Source organism: Puntigrus tetrazona, chromosome 8, assembly GCF_018831695.1.
Source record: "Puntigrus tetrazona isolate hp1 chromosome 8, ASM1883169v1, whole genome shotgun sequence".
NCBI classification, from domain to species: Eukaryota; Metazoa; Chordata; class Actinopteri; order Cypriniformes; family Cyprinidae; genus Puntigrus; species Puntigrus tetrazona.
In genome coordinates, this window is record NC_056706.1 from 8034133 (window position 1) to 8058239 (window position 24107).

At 36.6% G+C, this 24107-nt stretch overlaps 1 protein-coding gene across 1 annotated transcript in view; it reads right to left on the reverse strand.

Annotated features, from left to right (window-relative positions):
* Positions 1 to 2489: 2489 nt before the first annotated feature.
* Positions 2490 to 24107, reverse strand: part of agbl4 (AGBL carboxypeptidase 4) — a 100654-nt gene continuing 79036 nt past the window's right edge. The window contains 3 exon segments of the mRNA XM_043247360.1: positions 2490 to 2496; positions 2637 to 2670; positions 2673 to 2730. Coding sequence (XP_043103295.1) covers positions 2490 to 2496; positions 2637 to 2670; positions 2673 to 2730 — 99 coding nt within the window.

The following is a 24107-nucleotide window of genomic DNA, read 5'->3' on the forward strand; positions in this document are numbered from 1 at the left end:
ATTTATTCATATTTCTATTCTTCTTATTTTATTATATTTATTTTCCTTTGGCAATTTTTTCAAATATAGCTAGCTAGCTTATAGATTGATAACTAGATAAATAACTAGACAGATAGACACAAACTTGGCTCTATCAATTCAAAAAAAAAAAAAAAAAAAATTGTTTACCCAATAAGTGAGCTAAGGCATACCACAAACTCCTAAGTAACCCCACCACACTCTGAGTGAAATGTTAAACACGGACACGTAGGAGGCGTCAACTTGACTGTGAAATGTTTGCAGTCCATTGTTTTCGGCAGCATCTCCATCTAATTGTCTTGTCCCATTAGGCCGTGACCAGGGTTTGGCAGAGAAGACAGGCTCCCTTGGCAGATGCCTGCCATTTGTCTGAATGCCCTTGATCGACTCGTGACAGATGTCAAGGCTTCCGTTGGCGGGTACTCTCCGTCACATGACCTCTGTTCGGGCGTCAGGATAACGTGGAGTAGTGGCTCTCTCGCGACGCACCCGTATGAATGCACGCACACTTCGGCATCCATCAGTTCCCTGCTATTACCTCTGACAGGCCTCACCTGCCCACACTGCATGGCCCATGCAAATTCAACCTGGCAGATGAGTGTTTGAATGGTAATGCACCCCTCTGATTGATACTGATAGGAGGCGTGGATGTGTGTGTGTGTGTATTGGTGCGCGTGTCTTGAGTGCGTGGAATTTGCCAAACTTAACTTTTCCAAAGTTGACGGGAAGTGCTCAAGGTACACTGGCACATAAGTCATTCTCACACCATAGGACTGAAACTTATTTGCTGGAACAAGTCTGTGAAAACAGCCCCAGAGGCGTAGCCAACTACTAAAGCTCTTATAGCTCTTTTCCCACTGTGTGAGAATCTGTACAAAACCGATCACAAAACAAATCCTCCATGTTGTTGGCTGACATAATGTCCAGAATCTGGAAGCTGGAAAAATAATTCATCTAAATCTACTAATGAAAATAGCTCAAAGTCTGTAAAATATATAAAAAAATCTAAATAAATAAATATATAACCCCCAAGAAACATGTATGTACACAGTTACAATTTGTACAGTAGGCCTATATAAGATATGTTTGTAAATGCCCTACAAAGTTGTAAATCTGGCATCTTTTATTCCACAAAAATGCATTCAATTGATCAAAATAGACAGTAAATACATTTTTAATGTTCTTTTTAAATGATTTTCTTATGAACTTTCTATTCATCAAAGAATCCTGAAAAAAATTTATCAGTTTACACAAAAATATTTAGTTTGTTTTGAAAACTGATTAAATATATATTTCTATAGCACCAAATCAGCATATAACAATAATTTCAGATCATGTAACACTAAAGACTGGAGTAATGGCTGCTGAAAATTCATCTTTGCCGTTTCAGAAATAAATTACATTAGAAATATATAAAAATAAATAACTTACTTATTTTAAATTGTAATGATATTTCACAATATTCATGTTTTTAATGTATTATTCATCACATTAATGTAGCCTTGAGTATGAATAAGCTACTTAAAAAATGTTTTTACAAATGAATACATAAAACAGATCATTGCCCCAACTTTTATTAATTTGAAACTAATTTCAGTATAAACATTTATATTAATCATTTAAAAAGCTACATTAAAAAATAATTAGAAGCAAATTTGTGTGGAAACTAATTGCAGGATCATAAATAACAGAAGGGGTAGAATGATCTTGTAACTGACTTTAACTAGAATGTAGTTAGTAAAGTACATAACAACAAGACACTAAATAAGAAACTGTACTTGTACTGTGAGTTTGGCTTAAGTATTGACAAGAGATCAAATAAGCCATGAAGATAGGAGAAGAATAGCAGAACCCACATTGGGCAGGATTTGATCTTATCTTCACATTGATGTACTACGATGTAGCCATTTAACAGACATCCAAAAATACACACAGCTAGGGGACTGTATTTGCCTTTCACGCATCTCCTCTCACGGAGGCAGATGTATTTCTAATAAAACCATTCCTACTGCTGACAGAGCGCAGAGAGTCGAGCTGATTAAAAAACACAAAAAAAAAAAAACATTCAAGGAAAATGGCGCCAGTGCGTAATGCGCTGTAAACAGTCACGTATATGGAGTTTGTCAGCCTGAAGCTCACTTCCTTCTCTGGCATTTCTCATAATTCCTCTATCAACAGCCCTGTCACTGTCCCTTTTTTCTACCCAGACCAGCATCACCATGGAGACCAAACATCCCGGCAACACAACCTCTCATCTGGAACATCAAACACACCATTGTCAACTTGGGAAGGAAAGAAAGTGGCGTTGAATGCTTCCTTTAAGGAACACCGGCAGTGTAAAGAAAACCCGAAAGGTGGTAACAGAAAAATCCTGTTGTTTGCAGCAGAGAGATAAGACAGTCAGATATGATGACAGTGTACACAGTCAAGTCTTATTGGCCGTGTCTGCAGGGCTCGTCTGGAACCCATGCTCAGGGCCTGTGTTACACAAATGGGAAGAGGCAAGCTACACATAGAAGATAAGTCGTGGATTTGTTATTTGGAATTAAAGTGTGGAAAGTGCTGCGGCGAGAACAGCGTGTAGGTGGAGATGTGATATTTGCAGAGGGTATGAATACCATTTAGGCCGGCTGGTTGACTTCACCACCGGGACATCCCATCTCTGTACAGGCTCTTGGTTTTGCTGAAGTTCACGATGTTGAAAATCACCCTCTGAAACAACAAGAAACAGACATTTGTAGTCAGATGGAACCAAGGTTATTTTATTAAATATGAAAACAAACAGCAGCTGTGAAGAAAACGACAACAAAGAGTTTTCGAACAAACTGAAAAAACAAAACTTTTTGTATGTGACATTAAAGGGCAGGCAAAACTTCCAAAACAATTTTTAATCATAATATGTGTGTGTGCTGTGTATATTTTACATATTTGAACCTAATAGGTTTATTGAGCTGACAATGAAAATAAGCCAAAACAAAACTCTTTAATATATTATTTACATTCTATGCCATGAATTTCCTTTTCCCCCCAAATCTGTCTTGTTGTCTGCTTAAGGGATCTGATCCAGCCCATTCTGCTGAATCATGAACGCCCCAGAGATGCCAAAATTATGATAGTTACAATTCAGTATTAAGCTTACATGGCAGCAGTCAGACACTCATAGCTCATTAAAATGTTTGCAAACACTATAGTACACTGTGTTATGAATTCAGTGAATACAACTTCAAACTTCAACTTGATGGTACCGAGTATAATGCATCTTCTGATCATTTGTTGTGTGTCAGGCAGATGGAACAATTTGTAGTGCAATGTAATCAATACCATACAGAATATACAAACAAAATAAAAACTTTAAACTAACAGCTCTAATTTGATCTGAAATTCTCAATCAGGTTGCTCTTCACAGAACCTCACAGTAAGTTTCAAAATTAGCAGCAAAAAAAAGGAAGTGCTGTACGAGACACCAAATGTGTTAAAAAGAATCTTGCAGGATCTCAAGCTGGCCTCGTAATCACGAAGATTGTGTGAACTTACAACACAAACAAGACAATAGAGACAAAACTGTAGAAGGGTGTGCGAGTTTCTCTTTAGTTCCTCTAACATATGTAACTCAAAAAAATAACAAAACACTGTCTGCTACTGGATTTGCAAAAAGAAACACAACACTGCAGGAAGTGAAGGTCAGGTTATGTTGAGGTGAAAGACACGTCTCATATCGCACTATGCCGGGACCTTGAGAAAACCTCTGCTATTTTCCAATTTGTATATAATCCATACTGAATACTGATATAGAAGCAAACATGTCCCAAAGCACAGTGTTAAAAAATGAGGGTCCCAAAGGTGACTAGATAACATTATCAGCGGGTATTTGGGCTAATATTACCCTTAACCCCTTGCACCATAAAAGAAAGAGTTTATGGCTGTTTGCTTCCCAACTTCTTTAGGGCATACACAATGGTTAAGAATGAGAGACCAAAGCTACAAAAGCAGATTTTTAATGAATGTACATACCAATTAAGGAATAATGTTCATATAACATAATGACAGCATGCAAGTATAACCAGTACACAACAAAGGCATAACGTTATGTGTCTATAAGTCTATATGTCAAGACAGTGTTTTAAGAACTAAGCTTGACCAACTTCTTGATTAATCATGGGGTAATTAGTCTTATATTTTTGGATTCAGTTTTGACTAATCTGTTTTATGTAACCAAATAAAAAAATGTCAAAATTAGATGACTAACTTTTTTAAGACTAGTCTTTTAAGACTAGTCTTTCATGCAACCAACTCCTGATCTTGGAAAAGAAAAATGTAAAAAAAAAAAAAAAAAAAAAAAAAGAAAGAATTATATATATTTTTTCTTCCTCCATGTGACACTGAAGACTGTAACAGAAATAGATTATGTGAAAAAAGAAAAAAATGATTAAAAAATACACACATACACACACACACTTATTTAATTATATTTCTAATAGCAATGTTTTTATTATGTTATTCGTCAAATTATAGCAGCCTTGGTGAGAATAAAACTTTCCAACATTTTTTATAATTAAATAAAATGTTTTTTACTAATTAATATATAACAAAACCCTTAACGTCCCAACTTTTATTCATTTTTATGAATTTACAGTGTAAACTATTTTAGCATAAACATTTAAATGAATCATCCCTCCATAACATTAAAAATATATACATTTAGAAACAAATTTGTGTGAAAAGTAATTGCAGGATCATAAATACAGAGGCAAGCGTGTCCCAAAGCATAGTGTGTTAAAAAAACGAGGGTTCAAGGTGACTAAATAACATTTTCATTGGGCATTTGAGGCTAATATTACCATTAAACCCTTGCACTAGAGAGAGGAAGAGTTTGTGACAGTTTTCTTCAACTTTTTAGGGTATAGACTGTGGTTAAAAATGAGATACCAAATGAGATTTTTGATACACAAACCTACAAATTAAGTAATATTTTGTATTTAAGATATAATGGCACCAATGCAAGTAGAACCAATACACAACAAATGCATAATGACATTAAACAATAGACATTATACATAATTTTACTATGTAGCAGAAGCCTCACAATTAGGATGCATCCTGGTTCAAGCCTCATTACCAACAGCTAAGCGTTTCTCCATTTGTCACATCCCTCCTCTCACCAACCTGTCATGAGTCTAGACCTGGTGTCACTGCAGCATGACTGGGGCAATTTGAGGGCAGGTGGATTTGTCTTCAAACCCATTTTCTAATATCACGAGAGAATAGCGTTTATGAAAAATGAAGTGTATAAATAGTACAGACAATGCTAATAATGATATGTCCAAACTGTAAATGACTCCTTGTGATAAACCATATCAAATTCCCAATTAAGCCCAGGTGTAGAAGTCAACAGTGTGCAAACGAAATCCAATTACAACCATTCTCTCCTTTTCCAGTGCCTGCTTTCTCCACCAACCCCCTCCCTCCCCCCCCATCCATCCATCCGCTGTTCCCCTCCCATCTGCGGCTGCAGTCACAGAAGATGGGGATTGTGAGTCGACCTGAATCAGGCAGGGCTAAAATGACATTTAACTGATGTTCAGGTGCGAGGTAGCTGCTGGAGCAGGGTAGATAAGACCATTGCTGCTGGCATTTCAATTACACTTTTACTGCCCTACACATCTGTTGCCAGCCTACTTTCAGTCTTTTTTTTCCCACAGGCAAATACATCCTCATTCCACTACCTTTACATCACGCCACTCTTTCTTCTTCTTTTTTCTACCACAAAATTCAGATTGTCTGCATTGGCAGGTGGTTTCTGGGTCTAGACTGGAATGTATTTCTGCGTTTGAGGGTGGGACACGGTGGGGTCAGTCTCTCTCTCCAGCCCAGTGGTTCTCAACTGGCGGGTCATGACCCAGAAATGGGTCACAGGTCTGTTCTGGGTCACATACCAGCAAGGAAAAAACAATGCTAAATGCAGCCAACAAAATAAAGGTTTAAAGGGGAGTAAGAAAAACAAGAGAGAAAGGACTGGTGATATGTTGCAAGCCAGATTCAAACAATTTATCTTTCCACATTTTATCTCAGTTTACTCAAGCAATTTTGGAAGGGGTTTTTCCATGCAAAGAGGGCAGTCAGTTGTCAGCTGTCAGCAGAACTAAACTGTGAACAAAGTTTAAAGGTGACTCCTTCGGTTGATGCTGTCAGAATTGATCTGTCTCATTTATATCGCTTATATTCATAGTACTCACGAGAAGCTTCTCTCTCTGTCATCATTTGCTATAGCGTCTTCATCACAGTCAACAGGAGTTACTCGGAAGAAGGGAGGGCTGTGGGTTAAATTGGGCGCACATCTCATCTCAGACTCATTAAGCGCTTTATGTAAGAGGGAAAGAGAGAAAATGCACACATGCATACTGTAAGTCACTGGTGGGCTCCCTTGAGCTAGTTAAGCCAATGTATCTACACTGAGGAATAATTTGGAGCTGGTTCCCAAAGCTGGTCATGGAGGAACTCTGAGAATGGTAAATTTAATTACTGATACAGAGACAGGAACACATTACCACCCAGCCTGCCTGAGATGTCATTTTCATCAGGCATGACAAGTTCTTTCAGTGCTCTTCACGCTGAAACATATTCAGACTCACATGGTGTCTCGTGTATCGTAGAGTCTTACGTTTGACTATAAGTATGGTCCACTTTGATGCTTATTCTAACAGCTTCTCCCATGAAAACATCTGATGGACATTTAAATTAGTTTACCCAAAATATGCTATTAAAAACCTACAACAATGCTACACAACAGGCAATATTTAATTAAATATTTTCAGTGTTTATACAACAAATATGTATTTCTAAAATGTATACATTAGTGCCAGTAATATATACGCATATGCTAATACTAATTTATGTACATACCTGTACATACAGTTCATACTATGACTTAAAGTTTATGTTCATTAAGATTTTTTTTTTCCCTTTGTTAAATAAATGAATACTTTTATTTAGCAAGCATTAATTAAATTGATTGAAAGCGACAGTACAGGCACTTAGAAATGCTACAAAGATTTCTATTTCAAATAAATGTTGTTGTTTTGAACTTTCTACTTATTTATTATGACTAACGGCTCCTGAAAATTTTACAGTGCCATTACAGAAATAAATCACATTTTTAAAAAATTTGAACAGAAAACAATTATTTTAAATTGAGATTTAAATGCTCTAAATACTAAAATCTAGAAAACACATCAATAATTTGCATGCAATATAAAAGATGTAGAGGAAGAAAGAAAAGTTAGAGAAAAACATTCTTGCATCCTTGCAGACTCTTCAATTAATAATTAAAATGATACTGCACTTTTGTGGCACCATAGTACAATAGCAACCATATCATTTATGTTACCAGCTGCTGTTGTTTTATAGTTAGCTTCTGCATAGCTGTAGTAAAGACCTCATTAAAACCCGATTCTTGGATTAAAGAAGAATCCTCTTATTTACATGAGTCACACACACCTGCTCCAGTGATGAAGTTCTCCTACATCTCAACAACAAACTGCTCTGAGCTGCACAGGTGAGCTGATGATTAAGAAGAAAATAAGAAACCAGCAGAAAAGGGAACACAACAAGCAATGACCTACCCAGTGCTCCTGAACAGAAATAGCTGGATGTCAAACAGTGTTTGGGGGCAAACGGTGTCTTTTGATACTGATCGATCTGCAGAGTCCTGCTCTGGGGAAAACACTGCTGAAATATTTAAGAGACTTGTCTAAATGGAGGGAGACATAAATAATGTACTTTGCCCTCTGTAAGTCATGTTCTTACTAAGAAAGTCCAATGTAGATATATTAGCTTAATGACACTGAATAATGCAGAATGCAGCGGGGCATATAAAACTACATACTGTATACTGACAAGGGTTAAATACAGAGTACGCTGAGCCATATACAAAACTAACTGTAAATGATGTCACGTTTCAACTGTCTCTTCATTAAAATATAATGAAATGCACAGTGCACTGTGTTTATATATTACATATATATGAATACACATGCATGTATATATTTAAGTTATAAAAAATTATGTTGTTTATATATTTATATCATATACATTATATGATTATAAATACATACATGTTAATACATGAAAATACTTTCTAAATAATAATTTGTATATACACAGCACACACACACATATTTAAATGTAAACAAAAACTTTTATTTTGGATAATCGTTTGTTAAAAAGGAAATTTTGCTTTGCTACATTATGTATGATAAAGTTACTATTTGATCACGTTTAATGAATAATTCTAGTTATTTTAAATAAAAATAAGTGCCCAGCACTATTTTTCACATAGTCAATAATACTGACACTTAATGTAATTCACAAAAAAAAAATTAATGGTAATTCATTCTAAATAGTCCCAACATCATCTTTAATACAACAAAAAGATGAATAAAAAAAAGAAGCTGTTTTGTTCTACACCATAACAAATTATGGTAATAAAAATAAAGAGGGGAAAAAACAAATCTATTACTGTCTTTTTACTTCAAACTATTATTTAAATCAATGTTATTTGTTTTTATTTTGTTTTTTTATATTTTTTTCCAAAATAGCCATTTCTTAGTGAAAGTTGCTTAAAATTAAATCTTACATTACAAAACACAAAATTACAAATGACATTAAAGGAGCTTGACATCTTTTCCCCAAAACAAAAGAAACAAAATTACAAGAGTTTAAAATTAATGAGGATAATTATTTGCATAAAAAAGTATAGATTTTTGATTGTATATGATGTCAGTTCTAAAATCTGTATCGGAATCATCTTTAATATCGGTGGGTTACATGTTAATGGATTTGTTACACCTGGTCACGTGATTTCGAGAAAGCAGATGACAAGGCCAGTACCTGTCCTCAAAGCTTAGAATCAGCACAAACACACTTTTTGAGAAAGAGAAAAAAAAAAATTCACATACTGACTAACTGCGCAGCGTGTCGAGCTGCAATTTAATGTCAGCTTTTAATTTCCTTCTTAAAAGGGATGTATTCAATAACTGTGATATCAGATAACTGAAAACTCCGGCAGGCATTTCTGAAGCAGCAGACATGTAGACCTTTTGTTTGGTTCAGGCATTCAGAGCCTTTTTGTGCAGGATTATTTAATTCCACTGGAAAACCAGGAAGTGGGTGCTTTTGCTGTATTCAGTGAAAAGGCAATCGCAATCTACCGCTCCATTGTGTGGCAGCAACACGTGATTCTAACATGTTTAATTAGGTCTCTCCATCGCCTTTGACTGACGGTCCAGCAAAACACATCGACACAATGCAAAAAGGTCACAGTCACTCACACAATGGTGCTCGGAGAGCTTTAAAGCATTCCATTAACCTACTGATGGCTCCGTGCACAGCTATGAGGAAAGACCTTTGTATACGTGTTTGTAATACTTAACCCAGTAGCTTATATGTGCGAGTCACGCTATTGTGCGCATAATAAATCAATGTTCTTGTGTGTCCATGTCAACTTACATTACCCATAATTAACAAAAATGAAGTCAAAATGTATTGTAATGCATGGATCGGTCAAACTAAATGGACTTTTACATCCTTTCTTCTCTCATTGCATTAGTTCATTTTGATGTCTCATGGTTCATGATCTCACCCTCCATTCTGACATGACTTAAAGGGACAGTATACCCAAAAGCTAAATTTGAAATCATTTACTCATCTTTGGAGCATTTTCAAACCTGTATGATGACGTTTCATATGTAGAGAACTACACGTTAAAAGTCAAGTCATCTTTATAGAGCTTCATATAATTCTGATTGTTTCAAAGCAGCTTCATAGTACTAAACAGGAACATCAAATAAATTACGCAAACTTTTTCAAATATGAGACAAATTCCAAATCTGCTACAATGCTGCTCAACAAAGAGAACAGTGCCATTAATCAGCTTAAGTCAGTTAAGTTCAATAAATGCATAAAAATCATCAATTATGAAATTCTGCTATAAGCAGCTCTACAGATGACAATGGTGCTGTTATTCAGCTCGAATCAGTTCAATGCTGATTCAATTCTGTTCAATAACAGTGTTGATTTTGCTAAAATTAATTAATAATGAAACAAATTCGATTCTCTGAAGTGTCATCATCCAGTTTAATTCAGTTTTGTTCCCATCCGATGGTGTCAGTGCAGTCAAACTGATTACATTACTGAATATTAAGTGTCTTTTACACCCTCATGAAAGCAAATGGAGATCAGGGTCTGTCAAGATCAAACCATAGGACAAAACACCATAAAAGCTTCACAGAAGTACTTGTGCACTACGGATCAAGTGTTCAGAAGTCATCTGACACCTTTGTTTGAGAACAGACTGAACGTTAACTCACTGCACATACTTGGTCACCATTTACTTTAAATGTATACAACAAGACTTGGAAATTAACATTGAATCGACAGCTGCCATGAAGAAATAAAGTCAACAGAGGTGAATAAATTACAGAACTTTCATTTTACGTGAACTGTTCCTTTAGGAGACGTTAGTCTCCAGACTACATCCCTACTGTACATGTTACGGATGCCAGGCCACTCGGCTCGCTTCAAAGCACAAAACTGAACTGTAGTGCCACAATCTCTCACTCAGGATCAGACAAATACATAAACAAAATGGAACAGTGTTGCCATCCTCCTCTATAAAAAGACACTCTGTTGCTCTCTCTCCCATTCGCTCGGGGTCTTCCGTCAAGTAAGTGGCGACAGAGAGGTGGAATTGTCAAAAGTGATGGATGACTATCAACCTTCTGCTCTCCCCTCTTCAGTCCTGGGAGATTTACAGAGCTGCTGACTACCAGGCATGAAAACCAATCTCTTTCTCCATTTCTATCCTTCCCTATATCTCGCCACCACTCTCTCCGTGTCTTCCTTTTGCTTTCTATCTATCTATCTAACTCTATTATCTTAAGCCATTTCTTTCACCTCTGACAGATTTGGAGAACGGGCGTCTATCTATGCAACCAATCAGCTCGTGCCGCTGCCGGGTAGTACGCAGCGGAATGCAGGTGACACGTCTGTCTCAGGCGAGGCGTAAATTGCCGCGGTCTATGACAAGCGTTCCGCCTCCCGTCCTCTCCTCCCAACAGGATGAGAGCGGAATGCGCACACGTCTAAATGTCGCAATTATAACATCACAAAGGGTGGCACCGTAGGCTAATTGTGCTCTCAAAATAGTAATGGCTTTATTATCACAACTATTTTGGTGAGTGTAATGATCGTTAGGAGGCATTATGTTAATGCAATTAAGCGCTAGCATTATTGTTCCAGACCTCTCTAATTGGGGGGATCTCAGAGGGCACCCTGTTTAAATATACTCAATGATACATTTACACGGCCCTACGGTGAAAAGGCAAGGGAATGAAGAGTTTAAAGATTAATATGCTTACAATAAAAACAAACAATAAAAATAAACTATACAAACACTGGCACAACCAAACTCCCGTTTTCTCTTGCAGCAAGGTCGTCCGCCCGTTACTGACTTTAAAGGCACACTACAAAATATTTTGAATTGTTTTTTAATATAATAGATCATAGAATAAAACTTATTTGTAAATTTGTATCATATAAACATCAAGACAAGCAAATAAGTCAAACATTTAGAAAGATATTCAGTTAGACAGATTTTACATAAATACATTTTTAAAATTTAAAATGCATTTCTGAAGGATCACGTGACACTGAAGAATGCTAATGGCTACATAACTTCAGCTTTGTCATCAAAATTAAATTTCATTGATATATTTAATAGCCATAAAAATATGAAAACAATAATTTTAAATTTTAATAATACTTGACTTGTTTTATTATTATATTTATATTATTTTTTTTTTTTTTAAATGCGACTTTTACTGAGCATAAAAGACCACAAGATCAAAATATATATATATATATATATATATATATATATATATATATATATATATATATATATATATATATAAATAAACTTTTTCCAATTCAGATTAAATAAAAAATATGAATAAATAAATTAGCTAATTATTAATTGTTGTACATTGGGCTAGGCTTCCAACAAGTTGTAAATTCCTCCAAACAGGCATGTGTCACATGCTGTAATGACATGCAAATGTTATTTAAATTGCCATCCAATCGACTGTAGTGAGCCTGTGAGAGTGACCTTAGACTTTAGAAGAGCTGGGCGAGAGAAATGGCTGTTGGCAGGGGTTGCCCTTTTGCTGCACATCTGAGACCATTTGTGTGGTGTGTCTTATGATGGTTAATATGAAGATTTGGGTAAAACCTTGAGTGCTTGTTGAAGATCAGCACAAAGGGCAATTTCACCATCTAAAAGCCATGGAGAGGCCTGTACTGTGACCTCTCACCATGATCTCTCGCCTTTCTGTCATCGCACAGGCATGCGCTCTACCCCGGGTTAATCAGATATGTTCATGTTTTCCATTCATATTTCATGGCTCATCAAATTCAAATGAATTCCACAAAAAAAAAAAACCTGCAACTTTCCATGGAGGTGTAATGTTCTCATGCTGGTGCCTTGTTAGAGTTTTTTTATTTATTTATTTATATCGTGTTTGTTTGTCTATTTTTACGCCACAGGACGAGACGGGGCGTGATTACCAACATGCCAGCAGCACGATGAACAAATTTAGACCGGAGTGAGAATACCATCACAAAAGGCTCTGTACAAACACACACATTCAGGGAAATACACACTTGGGCTGGGATGTCGAAGCTAACTGCTTTTTGAAGTTATTTTTAGCTTCTCTCTCTCACTGCGTCCACTTTCTGTCAGTGGAGCGGTCCATTGGGGCAGCACTGCACAGACAAAAAGAGAGATGGAAGGAGGTTGGGGGGTGAGAGAGAGAGAGAGAGAGAGAGAGAGAATAGAAGAAAAAAACTGTGAAACTGTGTTGATGGCTGATGTTCTAAACAGGAAACCTCGGTTGACCTATGGGTGTATTGCTAAGACCATTCCTGACCCTTAGATTTTAAACTGCATTTTGAAAATTAAACTTCAAAATAAATATGTAGTTTTCTGTGCTGCATTGATATACAAGTAGTTCGGACAGCTTTTCTAAACATACAGAACATTTGCATACAGTGTAGGCTATAACATACTATATATTTTAGTGATAGTAAGAGTTGTATGGTGTTATGCTATCCTGAACATAACCCATAAATGTTGAGAAGTATGTTCAATGTAGTATGAATGTGTAATATAAGTGTGATCTGGATACTTTATATTCACCATATAGTTATATAGTTACCAGCAACAGCTGCAAATTTACAAATCCTTTACCATGGATTCATGGGATTGTCAAGTATCCATTAGATGCTCAGAACTCAGTACTTTTCTTCTACTATTTTGTGAGTACTGACAATTTAGACATAAATGGTTTTGGTAGGGAAGCATGTAATTTTGTATGCAACCATTCTCATTCTATAGGCATTTGATTAGATAAAAATCACAATCTGGTAAAAGTGAATTTTAACAGTACTAAAAGTCACAAAACTCTCGTTCTGATACCATTGGATCTTTAAGTGCCTGCTTTCTCTGGGGCAGCAGCCAATCATATGACAGGGTGGCAGATGGACAGCTGGGAGGGCAAATGTGGAGCTGGCTTCATTGCGTATTGGTCTTTTATGGGATGATAAGGTCAAGCGCCTTTTTTCTCTTCTTTTTTTCCCCCCTCAAGTCTGCCACTGTACTGAGGTTTTCTGTGATCACGCACACACACAAAAATGTACCACAGGCTTGTGAGAGTCAATATGTTATTCAGTTTTTTTCTCAATCTGCTATAATTACAATACAGCCCCCTGGTCAGAGCTGACATGGTGCCAAAATCCCCCACCGGCCGAAGAATGAGTCACAGAGAGATAAATATTACAGCAGAATGTGTGTGTATGTGTGATTGTTTATGTGTTGGAGGTGAGAGAGAGGCTATGAATACCGCTCTCCGGGACAGTTCACACTGTTACTATCAGCAGGTATTCTCTCATCCTTCCAACGTCTAAATGAATATGCAGATTTTAAGGAGAAAAGGGCAAATAAATAAAAGTATAAATCCGGCATTCGTTTGCGTGAACTGAGAGGTTTCCTGCAATCGTACAGACAGCGACTTTTGACCCCCGCCTTTCTATAGCGGAGGATGATAGATTTAGCCTTCTGTCCTGCTGCTGCTGGCCCATCAACGCCAGCTGAAATGAGAAAATTGAAGTGGGCCTATGTTATTGCCTCTGACCCTCTAGAGGCTGAGGCATCGTGGGGTGGATAGACTGAGGGAGGGAGAGTGAGATGTGGTTGTGGAGGAGGTAAATAATGGCACAACATTGTTACTCACTTCCGTTGACTTCAGAAACAACCGTTCTAAGGAAAGAAAAAAACAGTGTCAAGAGCCTGAAAACTTCCAACGGCCCCCGACAGCACTGCTGTGTCGGCAGGAAGTGATGTCACAGGTCAGTGTTTTTAATTCGGAACGTTCCCAGAGGTACAGCGACCCCTCGGCCCTGCCGGATCAGCAGCGGTGATGGAGGGAGGCTGAGCGCGAGTGGCACGCCATCTCTGTGGAATATCAATCTGCTGCGTATAACCATCTCACCCCTCAGCTAACGACCTTATTAATTAATCAGCACCAAACTGACTCGCTTATTTCTCCCCCTCTCGCCTGCTTGTCTTTAACCCCTCCCTCGTCCTTCGTTTTGTAGATGTGAGGTGAGCTCTACCCCCATCTGTGGCTGCAGTACAGCTTGGCAGTGTGAGTTTTTGATTGAGGGGCTGTATAAAAGCAATCTTCTAGACCTGGGGAGGGAGAGAGAGAGAGAGAGAGAGAGAGAGAGAGAGAGAGAGAGAGAGAGAGAGAGCGGGTGGGCGACACTCATCTTCCTGCACATTGCACGTCTGGCTGCTTGCCTGCCGGGGCCTGCGTTTCACATAGCACATAGTTTATTATGGCGGCTGCTATCGGGTTCGCAGGCCAGTATCTGCTTGGGATGAAAACAAGAACTAAGAAAAACCCCATTCAGGGGCATCTGGTGTCTCTGACAGACATACAAACCAAGACAGAGGAGAGCGAGGGAGGGAGACGTGAAAATGGATAATAAGCTCGCCTCCGACACCTGGAAAATGCGGCGGAGTATTCGATGGCTTTTTGTAGCGCTTCTGCGTGGCAATGCATCACACCAGGTGCGATGGGAACGACCGCTCTGTTTGCTGAATGCATGATAGCGTTAATGTGCAGGCTAACCTTTGGAAAGTCACGGAACCGAAAACGATGGCGTTTCCTGCACTTGAGCGATTAAACGCTGATAAGCATGGAAAACACCACGCCTGCCATTGATTCATGCAAAACAAATCAATATATGCAAAACATGCAAGGAACTGTATAGAAATCACCCTTCCTTTCACCCAAAATATACTTATATATTATAGAATATTTATATCTCTTGACATATGATCTGTAAGGGAGGCTTACGGGTTTTGCATTTATACTAAAGAATGTTCTTGGAAATATCATATGATGCATAAATTCTAAGCATAGCATCAGTTCTGCATGGGCTGTTCTCGTTTCTGGAGGAATTGAATGCTTGGCAAACAGCAGGGGACCGAGGATTTAAAGTCTGCATACTGCTGTTTGAGGGCTTTGTTTAAATGAAATACTTTAGAATGGCTAAAAGCTGTTCTTTAACTACAAAGCATAAGTCTAAGGAGCAAGAATGAATCACTGGGTCTCTTAAAACATCCCAGTTGTTTGTTTTTACAGTTGAACAGTCAGGTACCAGTGTGAAATACAACAAAATAATGGCAGTTGAACAATCTATAATTAAACACAACAGGTTTAAATACTTACAAACATTTTCAAAAACAAAATGTGAATACAATTCAGGAGAAGTCACAGAAATATGTATGGCTGGCATGTCTCATTTCACCTGCCGCTAACAGGTGTGACAGTTCAATTTGGACCCTACATACTCATAATCAACTTTATTTGTGTCCATTAGTTAATTGACTAGGAACATTCTCAAAAGTGACTGTGAGCAGACTGCCCTGAGAGCTTCACATTTACTCAAGAACAAATTCAATGTTAGAGTCTAATATTGATTTATCTATAAAAGGAAAGGCAGGCCCGAGGTTGGATTACCTTCATCATATTACTACAGTAAGAGTTGCACATGGGATCTCTAATGGTGTCTTACTAACACACGCTGCAGGGAAGGTCAGAGATGAGAGCTAGGATAAGCAAGAGAAACACACACTAATGTCTTTAGCTTACAGACTAGTGTTTCATCCAGCCTGCTCCGAGCACAAAGTTAGAAATGGTCAATTCAATCAAAGGGTGGATGATTACAGTATCCGAAATTTCTATATTATAGAGGCTTCATAGAGAGCAATACCATATCTGTTATCTATTATATTCTAACACAAGCCTTTATACAGTATCTCAGCTCTGTATCGCATGTAAAGCGTTCTGAAACAACAGTAGTAGGTGTACTATACAAAGAATATTGAGCATGTAAACTATAAGACTAATAAATGTTAAAACAAATACTTTTTCATGTTCATGACACTCTGGATTTTGAGATTGGAAATTATTCTATCCAAGCATGAACTACGAACTACTACTGTGTGCATGTGTGTGTGAAAGAGAGAGAGACAGAAAAGAGAAAGAGCAAGAAGAGAAAATTAGAGGTAATTCAAATGCAGAGAAAACCCATAAAGATGATCGACTGAATATTATTTCATGAGGTCAAATTAGATTAATTAATCTAGAACTTGCTGCAGACCTGATAAAACAGGAGGAACATTAGTATGTACTCAAGCAAGCTGGCTTGGAGAAAAGAAAAGATAAGAAGAAAAAAGGAAAAGGAAAGGAAAGGAAAGGCGACAGAAAAGAACATGAAAAGAAAGAAAAACAATGGGCATTATCAAAAGGAATGCTGATGTGTGAGTTGCCATAGTGACTGGAGAAGGTGTGCCAGTCATGGCCATAATCAGAGCCATCGCTAAGTGTAGCTGTCATCAGAACAGCGCCAAAGAGAAAGAACCACCGGCACAGACATCTCTCTGACTGCTAAAGAGGATGGATGGGAAACGTACTGCCTCTAAATACAGCTGCAAACATTCAATCTTCGCCAGCCATGAGAAAATATGCTTTTTGGTGCCAAGGACTATCACCTTAATGTGCTGAGAGAGAAAATGTTTATTTGTTGATTTATTTATTGAAAGATTTACATTGTCAAACTGAATCTGACTCCAAACTGGAGGCGTACTGAAGATTTTGCCATGTCTAGCATCAGGAAGGTGAGATGTCAGTATCGGATGTGAATGGAACCCGGGGGTGTTGAGGCTGAGTTTGTAGGATCAGATTTATATGATGGGAATCATTCAATATCAGCCTAAAAGGGATTACAGCACAGCTGACTGCTCATTTCCTTCACACTGCCTGTATAAGTACCTATAGTCCTGAATTGTAACTGCTGAGCAGTATGTGCTGAGTGCATGCATGTATATTCAATCATTTTCTGTTAGTTCGGATTGGAACATTGTATTGGAGTTTTTTGCAGATCATCTAGGATTTGGCTTTATTAAAGGAATATTCTGGCTTCAACACAAGTTAAGTTCACTTGACAGTAACCAAAATAGTTCAAAAATCAAGTTTGAGGCACTTACGGTGAAAAAAATGGGGCCATTTTTTTGAAGTTTTAAAGGCAGAAATGTAAAGCAACACTCAACAGTCATATTTAAAGTTGTTTTAGGGTTTTGTTCTAAAAAGTCTGTTGTAATAGTTGTAAAAATTAATAGAACATCACACAGAAAAAGTCACACAGTACAGTCATGATATGCATATTGTTTACATCAGTGGCTATATGATTAAAATAATATCTACATTTATTTGAATGTTAACATGTTTACAACAAATGCAAATTAATGTTTGTGCTCTCTAACATTATGCCTGACTGAGCTTAACCTGAATCAAACCTAGAATATCGTTTTAGGATCTAAATCCAAAATGAGTGTGAACAGTACAGTACTTCATTTTCCAGAATTTTCACTGGTACATGATCTTTCGTGATTCAAGTTAAGAAACAAATGCTTAAACTATTGTACTTGTACCATTTTTTATTGTGGTTTCATCTGGAAAACAAAATCATTGTATAATATGCATGTCGCTTTAAATCTAAATTTAAATGATTATGTGGATAACAAACAGCTATCAAGATATTGCTTTTCTTAATGTCAATTCAGAAGCTGCGGTTCCATTGTTTACCTTCGTAAACTGCCAAATGCTTTTCTTTAGCAACACATTCCACTGTGGCATCTTATTTAGACTTTGCATTTCATAGCCATCCAATTGCAGCATCCAAAGAAGCCTGCAATTCCACACTTGATTCGTAAATTCAATACTTAATTAAATGAGCCAGATAAAATCATAAATACATTAGGAAAATAAATCACATCAATTTAAGTTAGCATTTCAAGGTCTGGTGTTTTTTTATTCTCTTCTGTTCCCAAAAAACCTATTTAATTGTAAATGTAGCTTACTGTTTTCAAGGTTGTGGGTAATATGTCTTCAAATCCCCCCTGCATACTCTATAGCGTCCATCCAAAATTTGTCTCGCCATTATCTCTCAATGCTGTTAATGCTCTGATGGCAAACCTGGGCTCACTTAAACCCAGACTCACCTGAGGAAGCTTTATTTATGCTGGGAAAAAGCTATGGGATATGAAACTATGAATGCTCTGTTAGAGAATAAGAGCTCCTTTGGATAACTCATTTTTTAGGAAACCAGTTGCCTCGCTCCATTTCAACCAATAGTTAGGAATACTATGAACTTATTGTACTTACTTAGCACATCACTGAATTGATTAAAACCACTAAAATGAAAAACCTTCCATTAGTCTGATTCATCTCTTCATATAACTGTTTTCTATTAAGTGCAATGAACTTTCAGTAACATTTAAGTGAAATGAACTTGTTTCATTTAGTACATTTAGTACAGTGATCAGAGCATACATGAATGGGAGCTTCAAAGAACTGGATGAACATATTTATTCACATATACTCAGTGATTCACCACACAAAGTGGGTTGCAGATCTGAAGAACAATGCTAAATGAAAATAATTAAAGAACCACTAACCACATAATCGTGCAGTTAGGATTGAAGTGCCAATGAAATTCACAGACCGCATTGACAGCCTGATTAGAATCACAAAATAAACAGACTTATTAACATTTAAAAGGGAGGAGAAAATGCTTCCTGTTTCTTTAGTGCTTCTCAAATATGCATAGATGGTTTACTAAGGAAATAGAGAATGGAAAGTACTTTTGCATGTAGCACCAGCCATTAAGAATAAACGCTACTGCATCACAAAGGGCCACATTCCAAGTAAATGGAAAAATAGAAAACATAATTTCTAGAGATTTGGTACATCGACCCTCTCATGAAAAGAAACATCTTCCAGCTCGCTCAAATCCGAGAGGGTGGAAGAGATACACGCTTCTGTTGTTCCAAGAGTTCTCCAGAGTTTGGGTCAAGGTGATCCATTGGTCAATGGAGCTGAAGAGCAGCGTGAAGCAGGACCATGAGGTGTGTTTGAGAAGAGCGACTTCACCTTTGAGAGGGACGAACAAAAGCGGAGAGCGAGGGGGGCCGCGGTGATGGACTTTAGCTTGATTAAATGGTCAGTGAGTCGGAAAACAACCCTGATGTGATCTGTGACCTCAGGCCAAAATCTTTTTACGGAAAAGATTAAATGAAAACACCTTCAAAAGGAGCCACGGGGACAAAGTCAAGTTAGCTTCTCTGAAGAGGGAAAACAGAAAAAGAGTGATGTTCTAGAACTCGCATTAACATTGTGCACATACTGACTGTAAGCCGCGCTGTGGACCATCTCTTTTCTATACCAAACAACAGGTTCTCTGGCCAATGGACTGTATGATTCACAACACATTTTTAACCTTGCTATATGTTTTTTTGGGTCCTTATTGTGCAACATTATGCACAGGAGCAAGCAAAAAGTCAAAGATACATACACATGTAGATTACAATCTGCTCTCGGACTATCACTGAGGACATCTCATCAAGGTTGCTGTCAGACAGAAAATATAAGCAGTGTATTTCCCACAGACAAAAGAGAGAACGGAGTGAATTTATCATCAGAGGAATTTTCAGGCAGCTGCAGCAATTCATTTACTAATGCAAGAGTAGCAACAATCTCATTTAGTAAATCAGATTCATGAAGCCACATACTGAAAACTCATTCATATCTGCTCTGATATGAATACAGCAAAGAACCTCTCCGACAGATTTTGCAAGACGGAAGACTTTAAATATATTTATTGGCCCTATGAAATCAAAATATGGTTAAGAATAACCTTTAAAAGCTTAACACATTTTTCAGGTTATGAGGCTAAAGGCTAATATGTTCTGCATGAATATTCTAAGAGGCTATAAGTGTTAATTCACTTAGGTAGTTGACAAATAAAATTGGATTGTGTCCTATGGCGTGACATAGCAAAAATGTAAAAATAAAAATAATAATAATAATAAATAAAAAATGGTATATTCATTCTTAGAATTATAAACAGCATGAAAGAAATGTATCTTTAATGTTAGAGGTTAATTGTTTTTATGTTTTTGCTGTCAAACCATAGGACACATGGATATGTCAACTACCCAAATATTTATTAATGACTTACTATATAAAACAGAAATTGTCAATTCAACCTTATTTTTTTTCTTCTGTTGGCCCGAAATGACCTACTCTCTGCATGCTGTATTTTGTAGTGAGAGACAATTGCAAAAACAAGTCACTTCTGTGCTAGTGTGACTTAGTAGGAAGAAGTATTCTTGATCTGTAAATAGCACATAACACCTATTTCAGACACATGCAAAAATGTGCTTTGTTCTGTGGGACTCTTACTTTTGCAATTCAACACCATTTTAATCAGTGACAATCCAATCACAGTCATTCTTATAGCAATCAGAGAGAGAATGCACAGAAGCGTGAGACAGAGAGAGAGAGAATGGTAGGGCTACAGACTTTCATATCTTCCAAGCGGCAGGAACTCAAATCATGTCTCTATGAAGTCTTGATTAAAACGACTTTACAGAGTCAACTGCCCTGTGCGCACAAAACACATAATTTAGTGTTACAATTTAAGTGAAGAACATCTTGCAGAGATGTCAAAGCTTTGTCAAGGGATTATAGCGAAAAGTGTTGACTCTCAGAATAAAGTATTCTTATCAGTCACATTCAAACCAGAGCAAACTTAAGTTGAGTTCTGAATATATGAGTGCAGACTTGAAGAATACAGACAAATAATGAAATAAATAAGTTTCATATAGATGGGTGGACTCACACATGGGGTGTTTGCATGTCTCTCAGTCTCTCTCTGGACCAAAAATCTGTCGCAATTTTCAAACCAGTCCAATTCATCAAAGTGACATATTTTGTGATTCATCTTCCAGAAAAACATGAGATTCTAAAAATAACAAATAAATTAAAATGAAAAAGAAATATGAATTTAAATTTTTGGAATAATTGTAACTTTTATTTTTGGAATTGTATGGTTTAGTAAGGGCATTTTAAGGCGTTATAAAAAAAAAAAACCTTATAATGTCTCATAACATTGCATGATTATTCATAAAAACTATTACAATACATTATAATATTTACATATAACACACTATGAACAACATATTAAATCTAAATTATATATAAAAAAATGTTCAAAGCAAATGTGTCATATTATACATTCATCTGATCTGATATCTGATCTTATGGCTGTTTGAACAAAAATTGTTTATTGTTATTATTATTATTATTATTATTATTACTTATAAGTGGCATTTGTCTGCTTTAAATAAAGTAACATAAGTAAAATAGCGAGATATAAGTATTGTAACTTAAGTAATATTATAACACATTAAAAATGTTCTTATGAATACTCATGAGATTATACAACATATTACAAAGTTATTTATAATCCATTATGCATTTATTATAATGCCTTAAGAATACCCTTATAATGTATTATAAATACTGACTTCATAAAAATGTTAGCCTTGATTATTTTATGGTAAGTAGCATAAACCAACCCTTAAATAACTATTCAATAACTATAAAGCACTATATAAACTATATTACAGTTATTTCAATATTATAACTATATTATGGTGATATTTTAGTGTCCTAAAGCAATCCTTAAAATAAACAACTTAGGTGTTTCAAACCAAAAAAAAAATTATAATTTCAGAGGTTTACATTTTGATGAAAGTTACAAAGACAAAGCCATTTTTTCTTTAAGTATAATGTTAACTGATGAATTATGCAACAGGAATGCTCAAGAAAATAAACAGCTTATAGCCAACAATATAAAATGAGACACTTCTGGGCCAAAAGGAAAACAAACAGCCCACACAAGCTACGGCCACCTCATCCTCACCTTTCTAAACGGCCACACCATGGGAAATCGTCCTGCTACACAGGCCGAGATAAAAGCACAATTATTCCAATGTTACACCACCTTGCTCTTCCTCTCAAAGTCTGCTTCCTTTCCTAGTGTGAGGAGGAGAAAGGTGACTTTCATAGAACAGCGGAGAAGCTGACTCAGACAGTCCTGAGCCCCAGCAGGCCACAGGGCGGCTTTTCTCTCTACCCCAGTCTGAGCTCACCGTGTCTGGGTATTTTTATAAGACGGCTGCCTGTGGTCCGTGAATGGGCTGTAGCCAGATATCATTAGGTGTGTGAGTCAGGGCAGACTGATCTACTCCTGCTGTATTGAGCTGGATAAATATAATCCATCTCTTCTATCCATTAGTTATTTATACCAGAGACCTTAATGCATTCTTTTTTTGGAGCACATTTAGCTTGCAGTGCCAGATCTGTATCTGCAGTGGTGTGTCCGGCCGGGTTCAAAAACCACCCGCCCCTGCAGGCGAGATGTACATCTACTAGTTATCAGATACGACAGCTGGTTTATTGGTCGCAAAGCTTTCATTGGCCAAATGAGGCGATCAGTAGCGTTAAGGAAAATGAGACTGCGGCAGTTATGCACAGAAGCCGTATCTTTTGGGATGGAGGTGTTTTGATGGAATGTGCCGTGAAGGTGAAAAGTTTTACCTCTGAAAAAAGAAAGGAGGTGATGCTTGGCGTTATTTGGAGAAGGAGAGAGACAGCGTGTTTCAAGGTCTCAGCTGACTCTTTCCCAGCAATAGGCCCGAATCTAAAACTGTGCCCCACAGTTCCACCACGAAAAAATAATAGTTCTAAGTTATGAGATCAACTGCATCTCAATCTGGCAAGAAGTCTGAGTAATGACTTTGGAAAATTCTGCATTCTTAAATATATTAAAATATAAAACAGTTATTATGATATAGTTAAAATGTTACTGTTATGACTGTTTTTTTAAAAATGAATTCCATAGACCTTCAAAAAATATAAAAAAATCTTCACTATGACATGAACAATTCCATTCACTATGACTTCATCCAAGAGTTACTTCATGATCATTTAACCATTTCATTTGAGTAAATCTATCCTTCATATCATATTATTAGGAATAATCATACAATACAACTGTAAAGGTTACTATTTTGTTTAGTAGAATGTATATGTTTTATGCCCTAAAGATGTAAATGCACAACACTTTCTGAGGAAAAAAGCTATTGCCAGAAAAATAACAAAATGTTTATCTAGGGAAACACTCAGTTAACAGTCAGTTATGTTTTCACAATAGGACAAAACATTTGATATGTGGAAAGGCCAGTGTCTATGATATAATTTGAAATATTCCAATATCAATAATACTGATAAAAAAATTAAATAAAAACCCATAACTATGATTGTTAATAAACTTTAGATACTTAGCAATCCCAGATAATGAAAGTGCTTTTTGTCACTTGTAATTGTCTTTTCTTCCTTTATTACATTATATTTGATTGTTTTGAAGCTATATTTAGGCCTTTGAATTCATAACAATAATTAATTATATATTAATAAAATAATAATATAACATTTAACATCATTATTTGAAAAAGTAAAAATATATTATAAAAAGTATATAATCAAATAAAAATGCTA